This window comes from Gobio gobio (genome assembly GCF_949357685.1).
Source record: "Gobio gobio genome assembly, chromosome: 8".
Taxonomy (NCBI): Eukaryota; Metazoa; Chordata; class Actinopteri; order Cypriniformes; family Gobionidae; genus Gobio; species Gobio gobio.
Window position 1 is genome coordinate 23665151 of NC_137114.1, and position 27317 is coordinate 23692467.

General features: G+C 37.2%; 4 protein-coding genes across 10 annotated transcripts in view; 3 read left to right on the forward strand and 1 right to left on the reverse strand.

Moving 5' to 3' along the window:
- egfem1 (EGF-like and EMI domain containing 1) overlaps window positions 1–3167 on the reverse strand; it is a gene marked incomplete at its 5' end in the record, with an annotated part of 64180 nt that extends 61013 nt beyond the window's left edge. Inside the window, one exon of the mRNA XM_079823816.1 lies at window positions 3085–3167. Coding sequence (XP_079679942.1) covers window positions 3085–3167 — 83 coding nt within the window. The remainder of the gene's footprint in view (window positions 1–3084) is intronic.
- A 1602-nt stretch (window positions 3168–4769) lies between these two features.
- Window positions 4770–15990, forward strand: mffa (mitochondrial fission factor a). 3 transcript variants are annotated; one of them, XM_079823415.1, is made up of 8 exons: window positions 4770–4909; window positions 8131–8344; window positions 8587–8759; window positions 8889–8980; window positions 11684–11848; window positions 14170–14223; window positions 14349–14433; window positions 15558–15990. In XM_079823415.1, the coding sequence occupies exons 2-8, from the start codon at window positions 8131–8133 to the stop codon at window positions 15687–15689; spliced, it is 915 nt and encodes a 304-aa protein (XP_079679541.1). In that variant the 5' UTR covers window positions 4770–4909; the 3' UTR covers window positions 15690–15990. The 3 variants fall into 3 exon arrangements, with proteins under 3 accessions (XP_079679541.1, XP_079679539.1, XP_079679540.1); XM_079823413.1 differs by lacking the exon at window positions 11684–11848; XM_079823414.1 differs by lacking the exons at window positions 11684–11848; window positions 14170–14223.
- A 1263-nt stretch (window positions 15991–17253) lies between these two features.
- Window positions 17254–25746, forward strand: mrpl44 (mitochondrial ribosomal protein L44). The gene is made up of 5 exons (XM_079823721.1): window positions 17254–17459; window positions 20863–21085; window positions 21157–21402; window positions 23874–24052; window positions 24916–25746. Exons 1-5 carry the CDS (start codon window positions 17287–17289, stop codon window positions 25091–25093), a joined length of 999 nt encoding a protein of 332 aa, XP_079679847.1. The 5' UTR covers window positions 17254–17286; the 3' UTR covers window positions 25094–25746.
- A 10-nt stretch (window positions 25747–25756) lies between these two features.
- agfg1a (ArfGAP with FG repeats 1a) overlaps window positions 25757–27317 on the forward strand; it is a 36983-nt gene continuing 35422 nt past the window's right edge. For 4 of the 5 annotated variants that reach the window (XR_013817064.1, XM_079823709.1, XM_079823711.1 and 1 more), the window contains exon 1: window positions 25757–27176. Coding sequence is in view for 3 of the 5 variants with exons in the window: in XM_079823709.1 (XP_079679835.1) it covers window positions 27010–27176 (167 nt within the window). In the remaining 2 variants the exon portion in view is untranslated. The remainder of the gene's footprint in view (window positions 27177–27317) is intronic. The other variant, XM_079823712.1, reaches the window with a different exon arrangement.

Consider the following 27317-nt stretch of genomic DNA (forward strand, 5'->3'; position numbering starts at 1 on the left):
TAAAATATTAAAAGCAACTTTTTTTTTTTTCTCAGCAAGTTGCTTAGGCAACATTTCTCCTTTTCCTTTAGCTTAAAAAAATGACTAAAACTTTAACTTAAATTAAAGTGAAAACAGAAAACATGAATATAAAATCTAATTCAAAATATTAACATATTTATAATATATAACACTTTGTTATAAGTAATACTAAAACGAATAAAATTGGTTTTCTTTAATTGAAACAAATCTGAAAATAAAATAAAATATACACTCACCTAAAGGATTATTAGGATCACCTGTTCAATTTCTCATTAATGCAATTATCTAATCAACCAATCACACGGCAGTTGCTTCAATGCATTTCGGGGTGTGGTCCTGGTCAAGACAATCTCCTGAACTCCAAACTGAATATCAGAATGTGAAAGAAAGGTGATTTAAGCAATTTTGAGCGTGGCATGGTTGTTGGTGCCAGACGGGCCGGTCTGAGTATTTCACAATCTGCTCAGTTACTGGGATTTTCACGCACAACCATTTCTAGGGTTTACAAAGAATGGTGTGAAAAGAGAAAAACATCCAGTATGCGGCAGTCCTGTGGGCGAAAATGCCTTGTTGATGCTAGAGGTCAGAGGAGAATGGGCCGACTGATTCAAGCTGATAGAAGAGCAACTTTGACTGAAATAACCACTCGTTACAACCGAGGTATGCAGCAAAGCATTTGTGAAGCCACAACAAGCACAACCTTGAGGCGGATGGGCTACAACAGCAGAAGACCCCACCGGGTACCACTCATCTCCACTACAAATAGGAAAGAGAGGCTACAATTTGCACAAGCTCACCAAAATTGGACAGTTGAAGACTGGAAAAATGTTGCCTGGTCTGATGAGTCTCGATTTCTGTTAAGACATTCAGATGGTAGAGTCAGAATTTGGCGTAAACAGAATGAGAACATGGATCCATCATGCCTTGTTGCCACTGTGCAGGCTGGTGGTGGTGGTGTAATGGTGTGGGGGATGTTTTCTTGGCACACTTTAGGCCCCTTAGTGCCAATTGGGCATCGTTTAAATGCCACGGCCTACCTGAGCATTGTTTCTGACCATGTCCATCCCTTTATGACCACCATGTTCCCATCCTCTGATGCTACTTCCAGCAGGATAATGCACCATGTCACAAAGCACGAATCATTTCAAATTGGTTTCTTGAACATGACAATGAGTTCACTGTACTAAAATGGCCCCCACAGTCACCAGATCTCAACCCAATAGAGCATCTTTGGGATGTGGTGGAACGGGAGCTTCGTGCCCTGGATGTGCATCCCACAAATCTCCATCAACTACAAGATGCTATCCTATCAATAATGGCCAACATTTCTAAAGAATGCTTTCAGCACCTTGTTGAATCAATGCCACGTAGAATTAAAGCAGTTCTGAAGGCGAAAGGGGGTCAAACACAGTATTAGTTTGGTGTTCCTAATAATCCTTTAGGTGAGTGTAAATGAAGATGAAATATTTCAACTTAAAAAACGTATGTTGTTATTAGAAAATGTTGCCCTGGCTACTAACTGAAATAAAATAGTTTCAAATTTTGAAGTACTAAAATATTTTTTACAAATGAAAACTAATACAAAACTAAACACATAACAAAATGACTAAAATGAAAATTGAAAATATAAAAATAATAATATACTATAATACTAAAATAACCCTGCTGATTTTTTTAAAAAAAAATTAGAATAAAAAAGTATACTTTTATTTATGAATATTTTCCAATTGAGTGCACCTAAATATTTTAGGATTTTTTTCAGATTTAGACCGCTTTACGGATAATTTTGGCACTAAACTATAGCTAAGTACAAACTTGGCTTTCCTTCACTTCTCCTTACATCCATATCCGTCAGAGAGTTGATTTAAATATTTCTCATTGTTGTCCAAAAGTTAGAGCACCTCAACCACAGCTCAGAGTATGGAATATCGCTGAGAATGCATTTTAACTTCACAAATACATCAGGACTGATGATTTGTTTGAATCCGTCTGTGACGGTCTGGCTCTTAAATTCTTTATTTTAGTTTCAGAGGGAGGGAGTGTGGTGAGTCTGGGCTCTGCCTCAGAGGGTCATGTTCTCTCTCAGGTCGTTTCCTATGACCATCTGGGCTTAATACAGCACATCCTGAGTTAATTAGGGGGCTCTCAGATAAACTGCACAGTCACACGCCGGATCAGCCCTGGAGTCAGTGTGTCAAAGACACAGCGTGGGGTTGACTCGCTGGCCTCAGTCACGCTTTACATATTTCCAAAGTCTTAAAAAGTCAAATAGTGCAGTATTTGAGTCAAGTCTACTTGTAACTCTTTCAAAGCAAGTTGTTTATGTGAATATACATTTAAAAGATGATAGTAAATTGTTTATAGAATAAGTTAAACAATTTGATGATCATTTATGTTTGAATATAATTTCACATTTCAAATGGAATCTGGCTCTTTTGGCGACACCTAGAGGGCATCAGAAACAACGCATTTCAAATGATTGCGCTTACCAAAACATATAGCTTACGGTAAGAAACCAAATTGGTTAGTTATTATTATTATTATTAAACGACAAAAATAGATCAAGACACTATCACAGATAAACTTTTCATAAGCGAAATGCTTTCAACTTATTAAATTACATTTTCTTAAAAACACAGGTGACCTGTTCAGCCGTGATCAGCAAGCACTTTATTACTTTAATCACAAAATATAGGCTATTTTAAAAAAATCTGAAGTTCATGCATGTGCATTTCTAAAAATGTCAAAATGTCAGGCCTAATTAAAATGTCAAGAGTGTTCTATTATATGAATGTAGCCTACATCATTACAGGCTATAGGTAAAGTAATAGGTATAGGTAATAGGTAGCCTATAGGTTTAGCCTAATGAAAGTTAGCCTATTATAAAACGTTTTCTTTGATTATAGCCTATTCTAAACACGTTTGTTTTACATATTTTGGGATTAAGTTTCAGATAAGAATTTTCCGTCTTCTAATGCGAATGCAAAAAAACAAAACAAAAACAAAACTTGATATAAAAAAATGAATAGGCTATATTTGAAGTAGTCTAATACCGTGACTCACATGTCGGGCTGCAGGTCCAGTGATGCTGCGCCGTTCAGAGACACGATCACACAGCAGAGCAGAAGTGCCACGGAGCAGCACATCGTTCACAGCATCCACATGCAGCAAACACTCTTCAGGGCTTGTGGTGAGCAGGTTTCAGGGGCCCACCGTCCACTTTTAAGGGTCCGATCACTTCATTATGTGTGGGGCTGTATCTTTGTGAAAGCGCTTAATGTTTTCTCCTTGCACACTGAAATAATGGAGCATCCTAGAGTCCTGGAGCTGGTATCCTCAACTGGGAGCACACTGAGACAGAGACAGACTGGACAATCGCTCAGCGCTCTTCCCACCACACACACACACACACACACACACACACACACACACACACACACACACACACACATGTCTGGTGCGCTATCCTTCTGGGGACTCACCATAGGCGTAATGGTTTTTATACTGTACAAACCGTATTTTCTATCCCCTTACACTGCCCCTGCCCCTAAACCTAACCCTCACAGGAGACATTCTGCATTTTTACATTTTCATAAAAACTCATTCTGAATGATTTATAAGCTTTTGTGCCCGTGGGGACCTCAATTTAGGTCCCCACGGTGACACGAGTCCCCATGAGTCTGTCTACAGTCAGGTTGAAGTCCCCACCAGGCTAGAAAAACATGTACACACACACACACACTCAACCGCTAGGGGCCACGATGGAAACACGCCGCTCAACCACAGCAGTTCTTCTGTGTGATATTCCTGGTGAAAAAAAAAGTATACTTTATTGTAATTTAAATATTCCCTTTTCAATAGTAGGCTATATACAAATATAGCCTACTAACAAAATTAGCCTATACAATCTTTATATAAAAAAGTATAGGGCCTACTAGCATCATATTTTTACTTTACAACTTTAAAAGAATTGTTTATATATATATATATATATATATATATATATATATATATATATATATATATATATATATATATATATATATATATATATATATATATATATATATATATATATATATATATATATATATATATATATACAAATATATTTTAGAAAAATATAGCATACATAAAATGAAAGGTATGTGTCATTTTTTTTAAGTGTACTTATTTGAACATTACTTTAAAATATAGTTTTAGTATATTTTAAACTGTATGCTCAAATTTGTCATTGTAACAATGCACTGAAAGTATGTTTTCTTTCTTTTTTTTAAAATAGCCTACACTATTTAATATCCTGAAGTTGTAGTAGGTCTATATTTAAATTTAAATTTGAGGATAATTTTTAACTTCATGCTTGGAATTCACTCCATTACTTGGGCATATTTGATGTACTTAAATCCACTATTGTTTTGGTCTATAGTCTATATATTTAATCCAATTACACACAAAAAGAGTAATCTCTTACTTTACCCTACTTTTTCACAGTAAAAGTAGCCTAATTAAATCACAGCAGGCCTAATTCATTACTTTTTTCAACATGGTGTGTGTAGTAGTTTCTAATATAATACGATTATAATGTTATTTCAAAGTTAACTGACATAATGTGACAATGAACAATGTTTCCCCCGAAGAAGAGAGAAACCCCGTGACTTTTAAATAAGGTTCCAGAGACTTTTATTTTGAAAAGTGCTTCTCTCTCTTCTCAAATCACCAGTGTGTCCGCCAGCTTCATGGTGCGGTCTGGGTTGAGCTGCTCTGTGCTGTACTGTGCTGTGAGATGAGTCTCTTTTTCTAAAATAAAAAACCCTCAAAATAATCGGGTTTTACGATAAAATTCCGCTTTAACGTGTCTAATCCATCGGTGGATCTGATCTCGTTGAAGGTATGAGTCTGCATGAGGTGTAATGTGATTTTTGAATATGCATTAGCCCTTTATCAGAGCTGTCATTGATGTACTTTAGGGCCCTGATGTACTTATCATTTATTGATTTCACGGACAGTTTTTCCTTGGCCCAAATGTGACTCTATAAAGGTCCTTGTATGTATTTTCTGCTTGGTTTGATTGGATCCACCCAAACATTCAAAACAAAATATGGCAGGTGCTTTTACTGTAGTACTGCTGCTCTCAAAGGAAATGAAACCAAAAACGTCTTATTGACTTTGTTTTAGTTTGAGTAATTGCCTGAAAAATAACCCGCATAAGAATTCATCCAGTAGGTATGAGACTAAACTCTGGAGCTGCCCGTGTGTTGGCATTTTGCTTCCTGAAATAGTTGATCTCATGATCAAACCACAAGATACTGATGATAGCTGCTTTCCCTTCTGTGCTTCAGTTTAGCCTGAAGGTCTGGTTATTTATCTATCTATTATTTAGTTGCATTATAAACAAACTTGCATTCTTATTAGCTCTTTTTGAGGTAAAGGTCAAAGGCCAGGTTGGACAACCTGTGATTCCGGTTTTGTTGTATGAGATATGGTTTGCAATATGGTTTGAAGGTATTTTCTCTTATAATTAAGAACAATTTTGGACAAAAAGGTTTTTTCCCCCTTTAATTTCAGCACAACAAATCCAGATCATTTAGAGCCATGTTGTTATTTTTAACTGAATCTGAAACTATTATTAATTGTTTTAAGTAACTGAAATAAAGCTGATATAAAATAAACAATAAATAATTTAGGAAAAGCTCAAACCTAAGACATGTTGCCTTGGCAACTAACCTGAAGTAATCAAATTACAAAAATTGAAATAAATGAGTTTACTAGAAATATAAAAACAAAACTAAAATAATAAAAATGATCACTTCAGTATACACGAGGGGCTGAAAGCATGAACTATTTTCTCCTTGCTTCTCTTTTTTCTAAAATGAAATATTCATAAACACTATAATATTATAAAAATAATTCTAAAGTAATAATAAAACAACTATGATTATCTATAGGATAAAATGCCCAGCAAGACAGCAAGAAATATGGGGGAAAAGGACCTCTTTCAGGATTAACATTATTCAGTGCAGTACAAGAAAGAATCAAAAAGAAGAAAATATATTTAAAAAAAATGTTAACCTCCAATAAGATCATAATTGATTCTTAGATAATTCCTATATGATCCTCTTTTTTTTTTTTTTAGAAAAAATCCAATAGGAATTCTGTTCACATTCCTTTGTAATTTACTTTGACTATGTAATTGACATGCTTTTGTAACTCCTGTGCATCAGTACACAGTGTGAGCAATGCAGCTGATCTGGATAGATTTCTATTGTCCACTCCTATATGAAAAGATGTATTATGTAATGGATAAAATGTGTGTCCATGTCTAACCACCATTATCCAACAACATGTTATAACATGCTTTTTCAGTTAGATGAAGTAGGCAGAAAAAACATGGGTTTCCCACATTAGAGCCGTTGTATTTTTATGTTTTTTCTAGAGTCTGTGAGGCTCAAAGTGTAGGTGATATAAGGACGTTCACATCTATTCTGAATCAGCGATTGAGATGAAAAGCACATGATGCATGGTACACGTTATTTCTAGAAAACAATATAGTTGAATATATATTCACAATACAAATGTTTGATAGTACTAGAGAGTTTCATTTAGGGATGCACCGATAGGATTTTGTTTTTAGCCGATACCGATTTTAACAAACAATTATTGTCTTCCCCACGTGAGCTGGATATTCATTAAAAATAAAGTTCATCCATGCATTCAAAATATATTAGAATCCAAATGAAGCTTATGCGGTATGTTTATTGCTTAGAAGTTCGATGATCTTGTGTAAATTAGAAAAAGCGAAAGACAACTCCATTCAGTATTCACGCCCTGTCTGAGACATTGATCAAAATATAACATGTCCTCATTTAGCTAAAGAAACAGGCAGATGGAGTACATAAATATATATAAAAATAAATGTAAAAAAGCACAAATAAATAAATATACATAGTAAAGCAGAAAAAAAATATTATTTACACATTTATTTCCTTATTTATGCATGTATTATTTAATTTATTTCTACATTTATTCATTTCTACATTTATTTATTTTTACATTTATTTATTTATACATTTATTTGTGCGTAGGGTAATGAGGAGGGCGTGGTTTACCTCAGACATAGCAATGGAGCTCAAAGTAGGTGAGGGCGAAGCGTTGAGGCCACAGTGACTCCTTGTGGTTGAAATACAATAAGTATAGCCTACTGACGTTGATACTGTCTGTGACTTGGATAGGTATATGGTCTAAATCTTAAATCTTACTGTTTCACATGGATAGGCTACTCTTTATTCCAGACATGGCCGTAGAACATCGTCTGGTCTGGATTTGTCAAATGTCCTGGGCTAACAAACATGAACAGCAACATCTTCAGACAGACAGAGACTCTGAAATGGAAGCGCTTGATATTTTCCATTACCAGTCAGAAGACGGAAAGGAAGCCGCGCACATATAGTCTTGCATGGCTACAGTGACGTCGACGTAATGCATTTGAAATGAGACCACAAATTCACTTCACATTCATATTTCCTATTTGTACATGCACAACATGTGTCAAACGCTTAAAATGCATATGTCAAAGATCCAAAATAGCAAATATCAAAATATATTAGAATCCAAATGAAGCTTATGCGGTATGTTTATTGCTTAGAAGTTCGATCTTGTGTAAATTAGAAAAAGCGAAAGACAACTCCATTCATTATGCACGCCCTGTCTGAGACATTGATCAAAATATAACATGTCCTCATTTAGCTAAAGAAACAGGCAGATGTAGTAATTAACCAGTGGCAGAGAGAATTTGTAACTATTGTAAGTTAACTTTGAATATCTCTGTGATAGAAGACGAGAAGCATTGTTCTTTGTATGTGGATCTGTGTAAGAAATATTTGGGCGACCTTTCCTGTTGGTGATGTCTGTATTGATGTGTCGTGTGTTTGTGATTCAGAGTATGCATGGGGATTGGCACTGTATATACCATGAAATGAAGAAAAGAGCATCTGCCATGCTATTGGGCTTCTGTGGAACTATGGGCAGAGAGGCCATGTCATTTTCATTACTGTATGTCATCACAGCTGACCTGGTATTTTCTTATACACTCATCCTACTCTTTCCCTGTAGATGAGTGGAGCGGCGTTCCCCTCTCCCACAGCCGAGATGGCAGAGATGAACCGGATCCACTATGAGCTGGAATACACGGAGGGCATCAGTCAGAGAATGCGCATTCCCGAGCAGCTCAAAGTGGCTCCGTTTGGCTCTGAAGAGCAGGAACTCCTAGAGCGTGACACGCACCGCACGACAATGATGCACGTTCCCGAGAGAATCGTAGTGGCAGGTATGAGATGGGAAGCACGAAAAATCTTCTTTTGTGTTACGCTGAAAAAAGAAAGTCATACAGGTGTCACACAATGTGTATTGTGAAAAGCGCTATACAAATAAATTTGAACTGAATTGAATTGAATACAGGTTTAGAACGACATGAGGGTGAATTTTTCTTTTAGGCAGTTTGTTCCAGATTAATTATCCACACACACTGAGTGGAAGAATATCTGATCGGTCACTCATCTTTCTTTGTAGGAGACGACAATGATGACATGCAATTTTCCAGAGATCTGGACCTCATCCAGTCCACCCCGTTGCAGTCAACACTGTCCCTCAAGACACCACCTCGGGTCCTCACGCTCAACGAACGGCCCTTCGACTTCCACGAAATGGAGCAGGCAATCTCTGCAAGTCAGCCTTGCGAAGAAGTAAGTGGGACAGACCCAATTTAGCACGATGTGAGTAATAAACGTCACTAAAAAAAGAACAGTGATGTGTCAGCTTAGGTTTAGTAAAATGAGGAACACCTGTCCACTTTCACTTTCTTCTTCACACAGGTGCGCACGCAAACCAAGACACGTAGAGAGCGCTCAGTCAGCGAGAACATAGGCGTGCAACACAATAGCCAGCTCACCAGAAACGACTCCATGTGAGTGCAAAGCCACGCATACACACACACACAACATACATACTTTCGTTTCACCTCTGCCCTGTCAACATTGCCCTCTCACTCCATTATATGTTTTTCCTCCTCCCTGGCGTCTCTCTTTCTCCCTTCATGATGCTGACTCAAAGGGGGTGAGTTAGAGCCATGCATGTATATTGTTTAGTTTCAAGCCCTTTCAGTTTGGCTTTTGTGCTTTTTTCTTTTTTTTTACCTCTGCAGGTCAGTGCATGGTATTGCATGTACAGGAGTGGCCCGATCACACCTCTCAGACATGGTGAAAACCAATTTTATCACAATATAGAACAGCTTGTGATATGGTATTGACCAGTGCAGTTTAGAGTTGCTCTGTCAGTGAGTTTCCCTCATGCCATGACTGCCTGACAGCTCTATTCTACTCTATTGTACTCTAATGAATGGCCACTCCTAGCATTGAGGAGCTGTTCACACTGAGGGTTTGTACTTAAAAAAACAGACAGATCAGTCATTCTCCTTCAACCAAACGATTGTTGGCTTGTTTTGACATGATGTTTTCTGATTGGCTGATCTGTCAATAAAAGTACTTAAACCCGCCAATGTCCAGCACCTCTTTTTTTTTTCTAGACCCCAATAAAATTAAGACGTGTATGGCATCTGCTTCTAATCTAAATGTCATGTCCATCAGCCAAACTGTCATTTTATCAAAATTTACTCTAAATTTAGACTAAATTAGGACATTTTAACATAATCATGATTGTGATATTTTTGCTTGTATTTAAATGTACACTGCCGTTTAAAAGTTTAGGGTCAGTATAATTGTAGGTCCCACTTTATACTATTTACAGATTATTATTAATTACAGATGTAATTACATGCAGGTATTTTCATTTATATTTATTAATGTTAGTAGATAGTAGGTAAGTCCACCTAATATAAAGTGGGTCGTAATTGTTTTATTATTATTATTTTTATTCAGTAAGGATGCATTAAATTGATCAGAAGTGACAGTGAAGACATGATGTTGAAAGATTTCTATTTTTAAAAAATGCTGTTCTTTTGAACTTGCTATTCATTAAAGAATCCTGAAACAAAAGTATCAAGGTTTCCACCCAAAAATAATAAGCAGCAACATTGATAATAATAATGATGATGATAAATATTACTTTAGCATCAAATCATCACATTAGAATGATTTCTGAAGGATCATGTGACACTGAAGACTGGAGCAATGATGCTGAAAATTCAGATTTGCCATCACATAAATAAATTATATTTTAATATAGAAAACAGTTACTGTAAATTGTAATAATATTTCACAATATTATTGTATTTTTATCAAATAAATGAATGCAGCCTTGGTGAGCATAATATACTTCTTACTTCTAAAATCTTACTGACCCCAAACTTTTAAATGCTAGTGTTTTAAAATATTTAATAAAATTGACTAACAATATGAATTAACAATAAACAAAACTAAGAAAATTCAGTGAAATACACAAAATCAGCAATAAACTTACATCAGTAATCACACAAAATCTCTCAAGAACATGTCCAGTTCTTATTTCTCCTTAAAATCAAAATAAATATGAGAAATTATATTTAGCTTTAAAAAAAACTTTTATTTTAAACCATGATTTATGATTTTATTGAGTTTTTCTTGCCAATGACCTCTAATCAACATCATAAACTGTTATGCCAAAACATTACTTATTAATATAAACATATTATATAATTTTATATTTTAATATAAAAAATAATGCTGTATAATACAATAATAAAATGTATATGATAAATTATTTATTTAATGAAACTGTATGTGTTATTAAGTATATAACATATGTACAAATGTGCTCAATAATAGTAATGACAACATTTTGGTCCCTCCATAGACTTTTCTTAATGAAAAATGGGGCCAATGTGACCTGGACATGTTTTCATGAGATTCACCTATAAAATACCTGAGCTATAATTTTGATGTGCACTATTTTTTAGGCAGACTGCCGTTAGGATCTCAGAGGTGAAGTTGTGTCTGTTTGGATCAGTGTCGATGGATCAGTAAACGGCCTCATCGTTAGTCTGATGTGAGCTCATCCGTTTCGTATCTGCTTTTGAGGCTTGTGGTTGTGATGCTCAGACACTGCTTTGTGTGTTTGTGTTGTTAAAGCGGCGAGAGTTTGCTTGTTTCAGCTTGTTGAAGGGTTTGTATTGGGATTGTAGCTTTATTTTTATATGGCGAGGCTGTTGCCCATCTGTTGTATGACATCTCCCCATTTCTCCCGGGCCAATGAAATGTAGCCTTTATTTCCATTATCCGACTTCTGTTTCTTTCTACTTTTATTTCCTTCTTTCTGAAACCTTACATTTCTCTCTCTCTCTCTCTCTCTCTCTCTCTCTCTCTCTCTCTCTCTCTCTCTCTCTCTCTCTCTCTCTCTCTCTCTCTCTCTCTCTCTCTCTCTCTCTCTCTCTCTCTCTCTCTCTCTCTCTCTCCTATCTTCTACTTTTCCTCTCTTGTCCTTTTGTTATCTCTCTCTCTCTCTCTCTCTCTCTCTCTCTCTCTCTCTCTCTCCTATCTTCTACTTTTCCTCTCTTGTCCTTTTGTTATCTCTCTCTCTCTCTCTCTCTCTCTCTCTCTCTCTCTCTCTCTCTCTCTCTCTCTCTCTCTCTCTCTCTCTCTCTCTCTCTCTCTCTCTCTCTCTCTGGTGCGGTCAGTATGACTCCCTCCCCCTCTGCTGCATTGCGCACTATGGCTCCCCTCGGTGGTGCCGAGGATGGGTTTAACCTCTTCAGCGCCCACGGTGTCCTTTCCTTCATCCAGTCAACCACACGCCGGGCCTACCAGCAGGTCCTGGAGGTCCTGGACGAGAACCAGCGCAGGTGACCTTTGACATCAGACCCCTGAATCTTCCCTGAAAGACTGACTTTTGGCTAAATTAGATGTTGCTTCACAGAGTAACTAAACCGAAGTGTTAGATTAAGCCAGGAACAAAGTCCTCTACGACTGATAGACATTCTTGTCACTCTGATGACAAATTGATTCGTTGAGAAAATGCACAGCATATTTGCACTGGCAGACAAACACTTCTCCTCAATTTAATACTTTCAACCACAAAACCCTACATATTTAAGTTTTAGGAGGTAGTTTGTTAAATGACAGCTTTGTCGCTGTATTGTTTGCTCTTGGATGTGGACACGCTACTTCCCTAAGCTCCATTTCTTCCTTCACCTCTTTGTTTGGGGTTTGAGTTCTTACTCTTTTGTTTGAATCCTTTCTTTTTTCCTGAGCTTTAAGTTTTCAGTTCAATTTACACATAAGTTTGTGGCATTGGTGTATAGTTTTTAAAGAAATGTTCGGGTTCATTAAGTTTTTATATATATAAATATATATATTTATATATTTATGTGTGCATATATAATATACTGTATTACAATATACATTTATTATTATCAACAATATTGAAAACCGTTAATATTTTTGTGGAAACCGTGATGCATTTTTTGATGAATTAAAGGTTTTAAAAAACAACATTTATTTGAAATATATATATATTTCTATCTATATATATATATATATATATATATATATATATATATAGATATATATAGAGCCAGCATCCATCAGCCATATCACCCTGTAGCCCAAGACTGGTTAGTACCTGGATGGGAGACCAACTGGGAAAACTAGTTTTCTGCTGGTTAGTGAGGCCAGTAGGGGGTGCTCACCCTGTGGTCTGTGTGGGTCCCATGGGCGTCGGAACCATTGTATGTGGGTGGGACAAGACCCACCCACTTTTTACGATCAATGATATTGGACCCACTCACTTTTATCATCTCTAACATTCAGCATGTCTGTTTACCTACCCCTAACCGATAAACACTTATTATTAAACACGTTAGACACTTTATTTCCACTTTTTTAATATCTTCTTCATTTTTATTGAAAATAAATGCCTTTCCGATCTGATATGTGATGGGAAAAGGGAGAAGATTGAGCTCGGCGAAAGGCGGACTCGAACCGCGGGTCGATTTGTGTCAAAACTAGATGCCGTGCGTCTTACCCCTACACTACTGCCGCTCTCATTGATATGGCGATTTCCGTAATTTTGTCTTTCCGAACTAAACGTTTAGCAAGCAAAGCGGTATATTTGTACTTAATGTAATTGACATCTACTCCAGTAAAAAAATTCTGAGGACCCACCCACATTTGTTTTGCTTCCGACGCCCATGGTGGGTCCTAACGCCCCAGTATAGTGATGGGGACACTATACTGTCAATAAGCACCGCCCTTCGGATGAGACGTTAAACAGAGGTCCCGACTCTCTGTGGTCATTAAAAATCCCAGGATGTCCTTAGATAAAGAGTAGGGGTGTAACCCCGGCATCCTGGCCAAATTTGCCCATTGGCCCCTGTCCATCATGGCCTACTAATCATCCCCATATATATATATATACTATATACGATTGGTGTGTGGTGGGCGTTCTGGTGCAATATGGCTGCCGTTGCATGATCCAGGTGGATGCTGCACATTGGTGGTGGTTGAGGAGATTCCCCCCTTCCATGTAAAGCGCTTTGAGTGCCCAGAAAAGCGCTATAAATGTAACGAAATTATTATTATTATTATTATATATAATAATTTATTATTAGTAGTATTGTTATTATTCTTGGGAACAGATCCAAATAATTTTCTCTGGTAATTGAAATTATGCCACAAACACTGTGAAACAATACAGCCTAACTTATATTGAATCCTGAACATTCCTTTTTTGATTTTGATATTTTGATTTCCATGGATACCTGCACAGGTGGTATCTGTGAGCTCATTTCCTGTGCTTGGCTTCTGATTTAGAATGGCATTGACTTCAGTTCCACTGACGGGCACTAAACTCACCTGTAGGTTTATGTAAAACCAGCATAACAATATTCACTGCTCTATTTTCTTTCTGAAAATGAGAAAAAAAGAAAAAAAAATTGTGTTTGCATCCGTGCAGTTGGCTGGTTTGTCATGAAATCATAATTTCTTTTGCAAGGTTTATTTGACTATAAAATGAAATGTTGACAGGGTCTGTGAGACAAAGACCCCCTGCAACATGTACATTTAAAATATTAGTTAAAGGGCATTTGCACGTTATTAAAGTTGTCCGTCTGTCTGTCTTCTTTCGTTCTTTCCCTCTCTCTTTTTCTCCATATCCGCTTCTCAGCAAGCCATCTCTCAGAGGGGGTTCAACCCTCTCTAACCCCCAGCATGACAACAGGTAACTCTTCTTCTCTCTTCCTCTCATTTCTTCCCTGTCATCGGTTTTATTCTCTGGCTTTGTTTTTCTCTCTATCCTCTCAATACGATCTCAATGTTTTATGAAATGAATAATGTTTCTGACAGGTATGCCCTGGCCACGCTGGACTCTACTCTAGAGGGAGGAGCAGATGACATGGCTGTTGTCGACGCCACCTCTCTACGCAGACAGGTATTATTCTGCTGTTAAAGCAACTCTATATGCTTGATAGTATGCAGTTCCTAAGAAAATAAATGTAGGAATATATTTGATGTGCACTACCATTAAAAAATATATATCTTATGCTCACCAGGGCTGCATTTATTTGATCGAAAATACAGTAAAATAGCAATATCATGAAATAACTCTTTTCTATTTTAATATATTTTTAAATGTAATTTCTGTGATGATAAAGTTGAATTTTCAGCATCATTACTGCAGTCTTCAGAAATCATTTTAATGTGCTGATTTGATGCTCAAGAAACTATTATTATTATTATTATTATTATTATTATTATCAATGTTGAAAACAGTTGTGCTGCTCGATATCTTCGTGGAAACTGTGATGCATTTTTTCAGGATTTTTTTATTAATATAAAGTTCAAAAGAACAGTGTTTATTTGAAATAGAAATCTTTTGTACCAATGTAAATGTCTTTACTGTCACTTTCGATTTTCAATGTCAGAATAAATTATTTTCTTTAAATCCTCTCCTCGGGTCATTTTGACCAGAAAAAATATTTATTTTAATGATAAAAAAAAGTGCGTGTTCATCAGAGTGGTACAAGACCCTGTCAGTTTTGTCAAATTTGAAATTGTAATATAACAAATCCTACCCCCGCGGGTCAATTTCACCCCCAATAGTAATGATTGGGAAATGGGGGAAATCTTTTTTTTATTTGTCAAAAATCTAGTACAATCCAGAACACACACCCACACACACACCTAGAAATTCCCATTAAATGATTGGGGGGCATATAATGGGGCAATGTTTTTTTGACAATTCAGACCACACACAGATATTATGAAGGGGTTATATTTGAACACATTTACAATGTAGAAAAAAAAAAATCTTCCAGAAACTTGCATAGAAAAAAAAAAAAGATAAATGATTTGTTCTGGACAAAACAATTAGGTGTAATTTTAATGCTTCGGGTCATTTTGACCCGCGGGGGAAGGATGTGTAATTCACACATGAGGAGAAAATAATAAATCTTACAGCCCCTAAACCTTTGAACAGTAGTGTGTGTAATAGAGCAATACTTGACCTCAAAGATGGAGGGATTCAATAATTTCTTTGATTTTGTGTCATTACAGATTGTCAAATTGAATCGGCGTTTGCAGCTTATAGAGGAGGAGAACAAAGAGAGAGCCAAGCGAGAAATGATCATGTATTCCATCACTGTAGCTTTCTGGCTTATCAACAGCTGGGTTTGGTTCCGTCGCTAAAGCAACATGGACTCCACAACGTGGGAGGGGCAAAATCAAAACGCTGCCCCGCTTCTGTGTCAAATTTCAGCCATATTTTTTAATGGCTAAAACTTTTTCTTTTTTTTCTTCACGGCAAAAGCGGTAAAGTCAGGGATGGCTTTTTGTGTTTGAGTTTATCTGTTTTTATTTTATTTTTATAAATATGTATTTATATACTTTTTTTTTTATCTGTACAATTGTACAATTGCTCTTTTTCTTTGTTTTGTATGTTTTTAATTGTTTTGTTTTTTTGCATAGCCAAGCATGAACCAGATATGTGTGTGTGTGTATATATATATATATATATATATATATATATATATATATATATATATATATATATATATATATATATATATATATATATATATATATATATATATATATATATATATATTACTTTATGTGTCTTTAGGCTTTGGCTGTAATAATATTTTCAATAGGTTTACTATACAGAATAGTAGAATATTACGTGAACTTTTACAAAGACCAATGGAATCGGACACACTGATATATCATAGACAAGACAAATGGATCAAATTAAATAATAGTATTATTAATGGACTGTTGTGATTTTAGGTACATTATGTATGTTACCTTGCAACAACATGGAAACCATACTTGTTAGTGTGCGTTTAGTCCTGGTCATTATTTATGTAAAACCTGCCCATATGCTACTGATGTTATTTCTGCTGCAACCTTTTCTGCAGGATATTACTGAAATGATACAGATTCAGTTTTCCTCTCACAGCTGAATTACAAATGCTTTTATTTGAATAAATGACAACATTAGTGAACTGCACTCTGTCCTGCCTGCTTTTAATCTACTGGATTTGTTTCACTTTCATGTCTGTGTTTCAATTCTGAAGATAAAGTATAAAGCACATGTCGGTCTTAAACATAACAGATTAAAGTCAAAAAGTTTTTCAAACAAAGCTGGCAATATGTACTTATCAGTGTTATTTTACTATTTATTTTTATACTATTATTGTATTTATTAATATTTTGGATAAGCTTTTATTTTTACATTTTCTTTTTCATTTTAAATTCCGTTTTAGTAATATATGCTTTTATCATTTTTTCATGCTATATAGCTTTAAAACTGAATTCGTTTATTTCAGTTTTACTTCTAATATGTTATTTTATTTCAATTACTGAAATGTTTTTAATGGTTATAGTTTTGGTTAACAATAACTAAGACTTGTAACTAAGAAACAATAGGTGTACTGATTATTATAAAAAGGTAAATAATGACATAAAAAGTATATAGTAATTCAGAAAAGGACTTGAATTTACAATCTTCTCTACTCTCTTTTTGTCCTAAGAAATTTGCACTTACCTGTGAATGTGAAAAAATACAACTTTAGTACACAACTTTTCCAAAAGAAATCTCCCTTTCCCTGGGTAATGTTAATCAATCTTGGCATGTTGACTTCTTAGTTTCTGTGGTTATGGAGGCCACGTAACAAAAATAAAACACAAACCCGGTGCTCCGGACAGGTGGTGGCGCTGTGGAGTTTCCCTCCCGCTTTCCGTCGCTCTTTCGCGGACAGCGCAGTGTCAGGTCGCGGCTGTCATGGCGGCGTGCAGGGCGCTCGTGAGTCGCGCTGTATTACCCCTGCATTATCATCATGTTTCCAAAGGAGTGATGCTCACACAAGTCAGAGAGAAAAAGAGATGGATGAAGGCTTACACACTCATTATGGAGAGGAAGAGACGAATGGAGGGACCTCCACCTCCAAAGCCGCGGTCAGTAGAACATCTCAAGGCCACTTGTGACTCAAATCATATTGAGCTGCATGCCTAGGCTGTATATTTAGGCCGTAACTGTGATGCCCAAAATGCTAAGTATGTTTTAAGACACAGCCAGTGATTTAGCTATAAATATCAAGATAAACACATGCAGTTGGAGATTGTTAGTGTTATTTAGTAACTTGCCTTCTCATTAGTATTGGTTTGTATTGTGACCACTAAAGCTGCAGATGTCTTCTCCGTGCATTCTTGTCATTCACATCTTTTTGGGGGAAATTTTGCACAATTTCCCATCAATTTTATAAATGTTTTTCTCTAAATGTCTCAAAGTAGACTGCAGTGCGGTCATGAGAGTTTTTTACGCTATTAGAGACCTAGAGTGTTATAAAAAATTGATGTCAGTACAATACATGTTCAGCCTGTTTGAAAAGAATTGCATTGCTAAACCTTAAAGGGATAGTCTAGCCAAAAATGAATATTCTGCCTTTATTTACTCATCCTCATGTTGTTCCTAACCGGTATGACTTTCTTTCTTCTGTAGAACCTAAAAGAAGATATTTTGAAGAATGTTGGTAACCACACAGTTTCACTTCCCAATGGGAACCAAAACTATTTGGTTTCCAACATTATTCAAAATATCCTTGTTTGTGTTTGTATCACAGATATGGTCTAAAGCGTTTTTTGGGTGGACTATCCCTTTAAATTATTAACAACCAGTCTCTCTTACAAGTTACAACCAAAACATCTCGAGGGCTACAAAAATTAGCTCTAAGTAAAACAATGTATTTATTCAGTATAATTAACATAGGCCTATATATTTATCATTGAACTTTCAAAGTTAATTGGATAAACTAATGCACAGATTATCATAAGGCCTCCTACTTAATTTATCATATGTGGTTTGTTGATGTGACGTGGCATTGGTCACACAAGATAAAAATGAATATAATTTTTTATTGTCATCATTTAAAATGCAGTAAATGGTTAAACATTTCTTTGTCTTGCATGGACCTGTTGATATAAAAACTGCTTTGTCTTCTTTAGATATTTTACATTTTTGAGCCAAATCTCAAATTTGTCCTATGGTGTGACTGTCTCAAGCATGGCTCACTAAATTACAACTTTTATAAATTAAAAAGAAAAGCATAAAAATGTTAATAAATACCTCAGGTATAATTTAATAAAGTGTCTGTTTTAGTAAATGACAATCATTTTATTTCATCCATATATTTCTAAATGCATAAGAACAAGTACATTTAAAGAATATTTTATAAAATTGTACTCATTTTGTTCATGTTTTTTTTTAAAGTTTGTTTTTCTTATATTGTAATTATGCAATTATGTTGTTAAATGTTTAATATGTATCCGCCCTGTAATAGCCAGTGATGCCAATATGGCAATAAACTTAAATACTACTACTACTAAAAGCGTAGGAACTTGATACATTTAGTCACTGAAATCCATGTCCTCCGGTGTGACATCATATCCTGATTTTAAATTGGGCAAATCCACTGACAAGTTTAATAGTTGAAGGACCCCATTCAAGGTCATGTTACTGTGAAGCCCATCATGTGCACATGGTAAGATTTATCTAAGAATTGTTCAAATATTTGACATTTTGGGAACCACTATAAAAGTGTTAATTTCTGTTGTCCTTTGGTGCGACACTATATTCATAATTCTTTATATGTCACACCATAGGACACATTCAGTAAAAATGTTCAAAAAACAGTGAAAGTATTGACATAGTTAGTGACCCCTTATATTTTCCCAAACATCAGACTTCACACTACACAACAATATGCATTTTTTTTTTTTTCTTCAAAAGTGGTTTTACAAAAAAAATACTTTTTTTTACTGCTTATTTGTCAACTACCCATGTACACTTTCTGGTTCATTTTCATTCACATTCTTCTTCAACATCCCATCAGTGGTGGGCAAAGAAATCTGCCTTGAGGCCTTCAGAATCAATATTGCGGGCGCCTCTAGCTTAAAAATAATGGCAATGAAACCGTGCGCTTTAACCAATCAGGTAATCACTCAGATTTAAACAGCCAATCAGATTTCGAAATTGGCGACACCGGGGCCATCTAGCAGGCGTACAATAACGGCTGCATTTTCACGTCCTTTGATTGGATGGTCAGAGAGCGTACCATAACTAGTAGCCTAGTCAGAAAAACTAGCAAAACCGCACAAGATAAAACACTTTTTTTTTTTTCAAACCACAATGGCTGACAGAGGAGAAGAAATTTATTTAGTCGCAGACATACTTACAAAGCCATTTTCAAAATTCCCACATACAGCCTTCTCCAGCTTAACGCACAGTAACAGAACGCAATTCAATCTGTCCCGAAACAGAACTGACTGTAATGTATGCCATGACTGATTTTGAAGTCCCATGGAGCTCCTTGATTTAGTTACTTTAGCAGAAAAATCTGGGTGAGAGCATGGGTCAGCTGCACACATTGGCATGTTTTGTGTACAAATAATCAGTCCCCTTTTTTGGTGAGTAGGCTGTAATGCATTTTATTTACATTTTTTATAGCCTACAGTCAACCCTGGCTAATCCGGGCCCCGTTTTTCTGTGATGAATGTGATTGATATATATTTTTTTTTTGTAAATTTATGATCATTATTTTTTTATTATTATTTTCGTTATTGTTATATTGTTTTCAACATTTTCATACTGTTAAAATCGCCAGTTTTGTGGGTTAAATCAATTTTAATGAAAAACTTTGTATTATCTTTGAACCTCACCTGAAATTTGTCATACTTTTGATTGTTCAAAACAGTTGGGAAGATTTTTCAAGAACCATTTGTGCTGTTGCGTTTTCTTTCCTGTAGAATTTGCACAAAAAACACACAATTTGCCTTCATTTCAAATCCTGGGAAAACCGTAATTGCCAGGGTTTCTGTGGTCGGAGAACTCAAAAGGTAGCCTACTACAAAAATGCACGGAAAACCCAGAGTGGATCGATGCTTCTGTTAGATATGATGCATGTGGCGCAGCTGTGGCTGCAGTGAAAGGAGACTTATTGAATTGTGTTAATTGGGTTTCCTGCTTTAATAATGGAATTCATTCTCGCGTCATGAGAGACGCAACGCCCTGTTATACTGCGTTTCTGTATAATATTAATAGTTTCTATAGCCGTGGCGTCATGATGATTTTATTAAGAGGTGAATTAATTCAGGTAGGATACCACTGAAGGCCTAAGTGTGAAATACACGGCCCACCACGGCATCCCATAATATAATTTTTAATTGGGAACATTTTATCTGACTCCCTAGACTCTTCAGATAACTTCCAACATCTCCATAGTATAAATGTATGTACATATCTGTGATGTTAAATTACATTTGTTTATTGTATTAACCCTCCTTTGTTTTCTCTTCCCATCAGCTCTCAGCAGCCAAACTTTGATTACCATGCTGAAGTGGAGGCTTTCAGTGCCCGCCTGCAGGAGAGTTTCTCTCTGGATCTTCTGAAGACTGCCTTTGTGAATTCGTGTTACCTCCGATCTGAGGAGGAGAGGAGGCGAGCACTGGGCCTTGACTCGGAGACGACCGCCCTCTACATGAAAGACAACGGCGAGCTGTGTGTGCACGGTCAACAGTTCACAAAGGTGAGAACACTGAGTTTTAATATGGAAAAATTGGTATGAAATTGATATTACCTTTCAATTGTCATATACAGGGTTTTCTCAGTGACTGGTGCAAGGACAGCTTCCCTAGCTTGCCTGAGGAGGGTGTGGCAGCTGTTGTAGGCCACCTGACAGGGTCAGAGGTCATGTGTCATGTCGCACGGAACCTCGCCGTGGAGGAATTGACGATGAGCGGGGAGTTTCCTGTTCCAGATGACACCCTGCAAGGAACGTTCTTTGCTGTGATTGGTTCTCTGGAGCAGAGCAGCGGGCCTGTGCAAGCCGGGCTTTTCATTAGAGTAAGACAAGTGTCCCATTGCAGTTAACATTTTTTGTTGTTTTTTATTTGTTCTTGTCAGTGACTTGGATTTGTATCCTCTGTATAGGAAACTATATTATGTACACTGATGAAGTGAAGTGAATAAATAACACTGATTAGCTCTTCATCACGGCACCTGTTAGTGGGTGGGATAGATTAGGAGCAAACATTTTGTCCTCAGTTAATGTGTTAGAATCTGGAAAAATGGGCAAGTGTAAGGATTTGAGCGAGTTTGACAAGGGGCAAATCATGATGGCTAGACAATTCAAAGCAGGGGTCTCCAAACTCGGTCCTGGAGGGCCACTGTCCTGCAGAGTTTAGCTCCAACCCCAATTAAACACACCTGAACACGCTAATCAGTGTCTAACTAGGCCTTGTAAGACACTTGCTGCGTCCCAATTCGCATACTATCCGTACTAAATAGTATTCGAAAAAAGAATTAGTATGTCCCAAATCATAGTATGTTGAAAAGAGTATTCCAAAGATTCCCGGATTGGTCTACTATTTCCGGTCAGAATTCGAAGTGCAGATCGATGCGCACTCTATCGGCTGATATTGCCCACTACCCATTGCGAAAACTACAAATGCGGATAAAAAGTGTTAAAAAAACTACAAACATGACGGTTACGCGAGTCTAACGGCTAAGTAGAGAGGATTAGATAAAGGGGCTTGAGTGAGCAAATATCAGTATTTAACCTGACGAAAATATATTTATTCAATGTTAGCCACATTATATTTCACCGCAACAGCATTGAGAACTTTTGTAATGATACGTTTGGCCATTAACTTTGCAAACACATGAGAGGAGTCTCTGCATTAAAGACCCACGAAAGGCAGATCAACGAGCAACTACATTTCTCGCCGATACGGTAGGAAATTAAATTGAAAGTGGGGGATTTGAACTGTGACGATGATTGACAGGGCAGTTTAAACGGTGACGGGACACATAACTAAGCAACAGAGTCCGTTAAAGATGACGAAGTAGTATGTCCCAAAACTTGCATACTTTTCTGCTACACACTCAAAAGTATGTACTTTTTCTTCACAAAAAGAGTACATACTTTTAGGACGTAGTATAAGTAGGCGAATTGGGACGCAGCAACTGAATAGCTGGTTCAGGTGTGTTTATTTGAGTTTGGAGCTAAACTATTCAGGACAGCGGCCCTCCAGGACCGAGTTTGGAGACCCCTGGCCCAAAGCATCACACTGCCTCTGCCGGCTTGCCTTCTTTCCATAGTGCATCCTGGTGCCATGTGTTCCCCAGGTAAGCGACTCACATGCACCCGGCCATCCACGTGATGTAAAAGAAAACGTGATTCATCAGACCAGGCCACCTTCTTCCATTGCTCCATGGTCCAGTTCTGATGCTCACGTGCCCACTGTTGGCGCTTTTGGTGGTGGACAGGGGTCAGCATGGGCATCCTGACTGGTCTGCAGCTATGCAGCCCCATACACGACAAACTGTGATGCTCTGTGTATTCTGACACCTTTCTATCAGAACCAGCATTAACTTCTTGAGCAATTTGAGCTACAGTAGCTCGTCTGTTTGACCGGACCACACGGGCCAGCCTTCGCTCCCCATGTGCATCAATGAGCCTTGGCCGCCCATGACCCTGTCGCAGGTTCACCACTGTTTCTTCCTTGGAGCACTTTTGATAGACACTGACCACTGCAGACCGGGAACACCCCACAAGAGCTGCAGTTTAGGAGATGCTCTGACCCAGTCGTCTAGCCATCACAATTTGGCCCTTGTCAAATTCGCTCAAATCCTTACGCTTGTCCATTTTTCCTGCTTCTAACACATCGACTTTGAGGACAAAATGTTCACTTGCTGCCTAATATATCCCACCCACTAACAGATGCCGTGATGAAGAGATAATCTGTGTTATTCACTTCACCTGTCATAATGTTATGCTTGATCGGTGTGTGTGTGTGTGTGTGTGTGTATATACATGTATGTAATTAAATAATTTTATATAAATTATAAATTATTTTATATTATGTATAGTGTTAATATGTTAAAATAATTCAAACCATTTGAAGTTTTAAATTATTATATAGTGTATTATAGTATAGTAATTAGTATATTGCTAATTATATTTATGTTTTTATATTTTATTATATATTTAAATACATATATAAATGTTTAATTACTAATCATATTAATTATATAATTTCATATTTTTATAATAATTTGTATTATTTATATATATATATAAAATATGAAACTTGTGTTAATGCTATGTTAAAATAATTTAATATTTTACAAAGTATTTAATGTTATGTTTTTAATATATATTTATTAATGATTAATTAATTAATATATACAATTTTAATCAAATTAATCATATGTATCATATGACATATATAATATAAATATGTTGTGTAACATGCCTTAATCTTTGTTTGTGCACTAAAGTTTGATCCATCTGTTGGGTGTTGTTTTTGCAGGATTTCCTTGTGACTCAGCTGATAGGGAAAGATCTGTTTGACATGTGGAGAGTGGTTGATCCCATGGGTCTGCTGGTTAAAGAGCTGACCCGTAAGAGTATAGCACTACCCGAGCCCCGCCTCATCCGGTCTGCCGGCGCCAGTACTGTCCTCCCTCTCTATTTTGTTGGCCTTTACAGGTATGACACAATTGCTGGAACTAGGAGTGTGCGATATACCGCTAGACACAATTAACCGGTAGAGATTTTGGACTGTCGTCTTTATTGCGGTTAAGCTCATGTGACGTTGCCGTGTTGCGCCGTCATGAAAGCCTATCGTTTGCGTATACGTTTTTTAACCATTGCGGTTTAAAAACAAGTGACTTTAAACCGTTCAAGCACAATAAGCATCGAAGAAGAACTCATTCCTGTATATGCACACGCTGTCTGAGAGACTGTTTCTGTGTGCTGTCTGAGAGATTCACACACGTGAAGCTGCTGCTTATGTGAGCAATGAACTGAGTCCGTTAAATTCACTTACTTGTGTGTCAAGATGCCCATCTTTGCAAGTATCCTCGTAAACACAGTCATTTATTTTATGTCAAGTCTTAAAGGGACAGCAGCCTAATATTCCTGCTGCTGTCTGCGCCATTAATGTTAATCAAACAACAAACATTATGTATATAGATATCATGAAATAAAATTACACAATTTTGTCCATATCGCCCACACCTGGCTGGAGCAATAAATTATTGCAGTTGGTCACTTTGTGTCACATTTCACTGTATAAATTTGCTAAGTTAGAACAGAAAATGAACATTTATAAAACATAATGTAATAGTCATGCTGCTCAAGATCTAAACCCTGATCTATTCTCTCCACAGTCTGTGAATGAAGTTCAGGTTGATTAATCTGATGTGTCATTTCAGGGTCGAGTCAGATTTATTCTGCTCTCCTCCAGGAAACAATTGCTATAGCAAACAGTCAATAGTCCCTCTCAGTTTAGGTTTTTGATTGATTTTTAAAATGCCCAATCTTTTTTTATCTCTTTTATTTTGTGCCAGTGACCGTAAGCTGCTTGCTCAGGGTCCAGGTGAGACCGTCCTGGCAGCCGAAGAGGAGGCAGCGCGCGTGGCTCTGAGGAAACTCTATGGCTTCACCGAGAACCGCAGACCATGGGACTTCACTGCCCCCACCGGGCAGCTTCAGAAGGCCAGCACACGGGCTCTCACCAGTGGATAAATGACACAGACTCCAGCGGTCTGGGATTTGTACCATGGCTTGATGAGCAGATTCCAGTGGGACACTTTGAAGAACCAAAATGTATACATTCATCATCATCTGCTTGATCACATGTAGGGTGAAACTTGATTTGTTCTGCTGAAATGTGGCCATGAAGACACTGGAGGCCAATTGAATTAGCCTGAGAGACAGAAACTCTTGGTGTACCACAGACTAAGACAAAACTGCCCTACCATTCATCTGCTCTGAAGGTGCACATTCTTTAGATATTGTCTTGCTACATATAAATTGATGTATATAAATGTTCAACTTTGGTTGCTAATAATAAAAGTTCTGAACAAAATAGTGTTGTGTTCTAATTTTTAGGCATAACTTTGTGTTGGCTCTAAGTTGGTCACCATAAAGATGATCAGCCAGATTCTTCTTGGTCACCAGCCGCACAGTCAGTGATGATTAGAAAGGCAGATAAGTGCTCTTCTGAGCGTAAAATGTCTTTAACGGTTCCATTTGTTGTAGTATTTAATCTACCATTTTATACGTCTTGCCACATTTCAAATCCTAATGAACCTGATGAGACAACCACATGGGTGTTTTAAATGCCACCCAAACTTAATAAAATAAACTTGTAATATACAAGAAGAAACCAATCTGTGACTTGGAATTTAAAGTTGTTGTTTTTAATAGGTCAGAGCAGGGATTGTGGTTTAATGAAACCTATATTTCAGTAGGTTTTCCTTCAGTTACCTCATCTTTCTTCCACTGATTAATTTAGCATGCAGCGTATAGAGAGAGATTTTTTTGTGAATAATTTGGTGGTTCAAAATATCCAAGTTTTGCTGAGAAACCTAAATATACTTTGAAAGTATACAGCCCTGCTTATTCTCAGGTAATGTCAGAGTGTCCTCAATTTCCTGTGTAATAGCTGTGTATTTGTAGCCAAGACGTTAAGGTATGTGCATATACACAATGTGACATATTCACTGGTGTAAAACATGACAACTAGCCCCAGTCTCCACCCTATAGCATTAGGCCAATGCAACATATAACAGTGCTTTGTTTCATTTACACAGCGCCATTTTTTACTTCATAATACATATACTTCGCCATCTTAAAAACAAAAGGTGATTAAGAAAGTCGATTAATGTCCTCGGCGAGCCAAATCCTCTGAATTAGGTCACTCTCGAGGCCAGAGAATTGTTGTTAATGTATTGTGTGTACCTCTAGAGGGCGCTGCGGATTAAGAAGAACATTTAAATAAATCGAGAACGTGCACGCCAGAAGTATTGTGGGCGGGTCTCGATTGGGGTCACGTGAGCCTAGGTGGCGCCTGTGATTGGTCACTCGTTTTCCCTTTCCAGAGTTTACACTCCTGTGCTAGCGGGTTTGACAAAGTATTGACCCTGTTAAACAAAAACATCCCATTTAGTCTGACTTATAAGCACGTATATTGAGCAGAGCTATTGTTGAATGTATCTTTATTATATTTTCATAAAGATTTACACAGCACAATAAGTCTTACGGACAGTTTTAGCACTCAGCCCTTTGGTATCTTAGCCGTTGAGTACTTACTATTTGTCCCCTGTTGGCCGTTGTGTTGAACTGCACTGATCCAGTCAATCAATAGAAATGAATACGGAGTGGGAGGGCTGGTCGTTGGCAGTGAAAGTCGAGTGGGCTGGCTGTAAAAGAAAGTGCTGCGCCTCAGGACCCTCCTCTCTTCACCACGGCGCTTTCGCCCGTTGTTCGTGAAACGTGAGGGCCTTCTGAAGAATTCCGGCTCGCCTTGCCTGGCTCTACCTTCCCCGGTTATCTGTTTTAAAGAAGTCCGTCTTATATTTCTCCGGACCCTTACACTTACTGGATTTTTATTACGTTCTTTTTTTTAATTGACCAACGGTATATTAACGGCTCCGGCCATGGCAGCAAGCGCGAAGCGAAAACAGGAGGAAAAACACCTGAAGATGCTGCGGGAAATGACGAGTTCGGCACTCAACCGAAAGTGCTTCGACTGCGACCAGCGCGGGCCGACCTACGCCAACATGACCGTGGGCTCGTTCGTCTGCACGTCCTGCTCAGGCATCCTGTGAGCCACCCTCCTGTCTGTCTGTCTATCTGAGCCTCTTAATTTCGCACACTGTCTGTGTCTCAAAACCTAGTGGGCTGCTTACCTAGACATTATCTAACGCCTGGGAGGCCATCAAACATGTCTAGATAGGCAGCTCGA

Bases quoted from the DNA above. Each gene is read 5' to 3' on its own strand.
- mffa (XM_079823415.1), top strand. From the start codon at position 8,131: ATGAGTGGAGCGGCGTTCCCCTCTCCCACAGCCGAGATGGCAGAGATG. The intron at 11,849-14,169 runs GTGACCTTTGAC...TCCGCTTCTCAG, and splicing joins CTGGACGAGAACCAGCGCAG to CAAGCCATCTCTCAGAGGGG. The intron at 14,224-14,348 runs GTAACTCTTCTT...TGTTTCTGACAG, and splicing joins AACCCCCAGCATGACAACAG to GTATGCCCTGGCCACGCTGG.
- mrpl44 (XM_079823721.1), top strand. From the start codon at position 17,287: ATGGCGGCGTGCAGGGCGCTCGTGAGTCGCGCTGTATTACCCCTGCAT. The intron at 21,086-21,156 runs GTGAGAACACTG...TGTCATATACAG, and splicing joins ACGGTCAACAGTTCACAAAG to GGTTTTCTCAGTGACTGGTG. The intron at 24,053-24,915 runs GTATGACACAAT...ATTTTGTGCCAG, and splicing joins TATTTTGTTGGCCTTTACAG to TGACCGTAAGCTGCTTGCTC.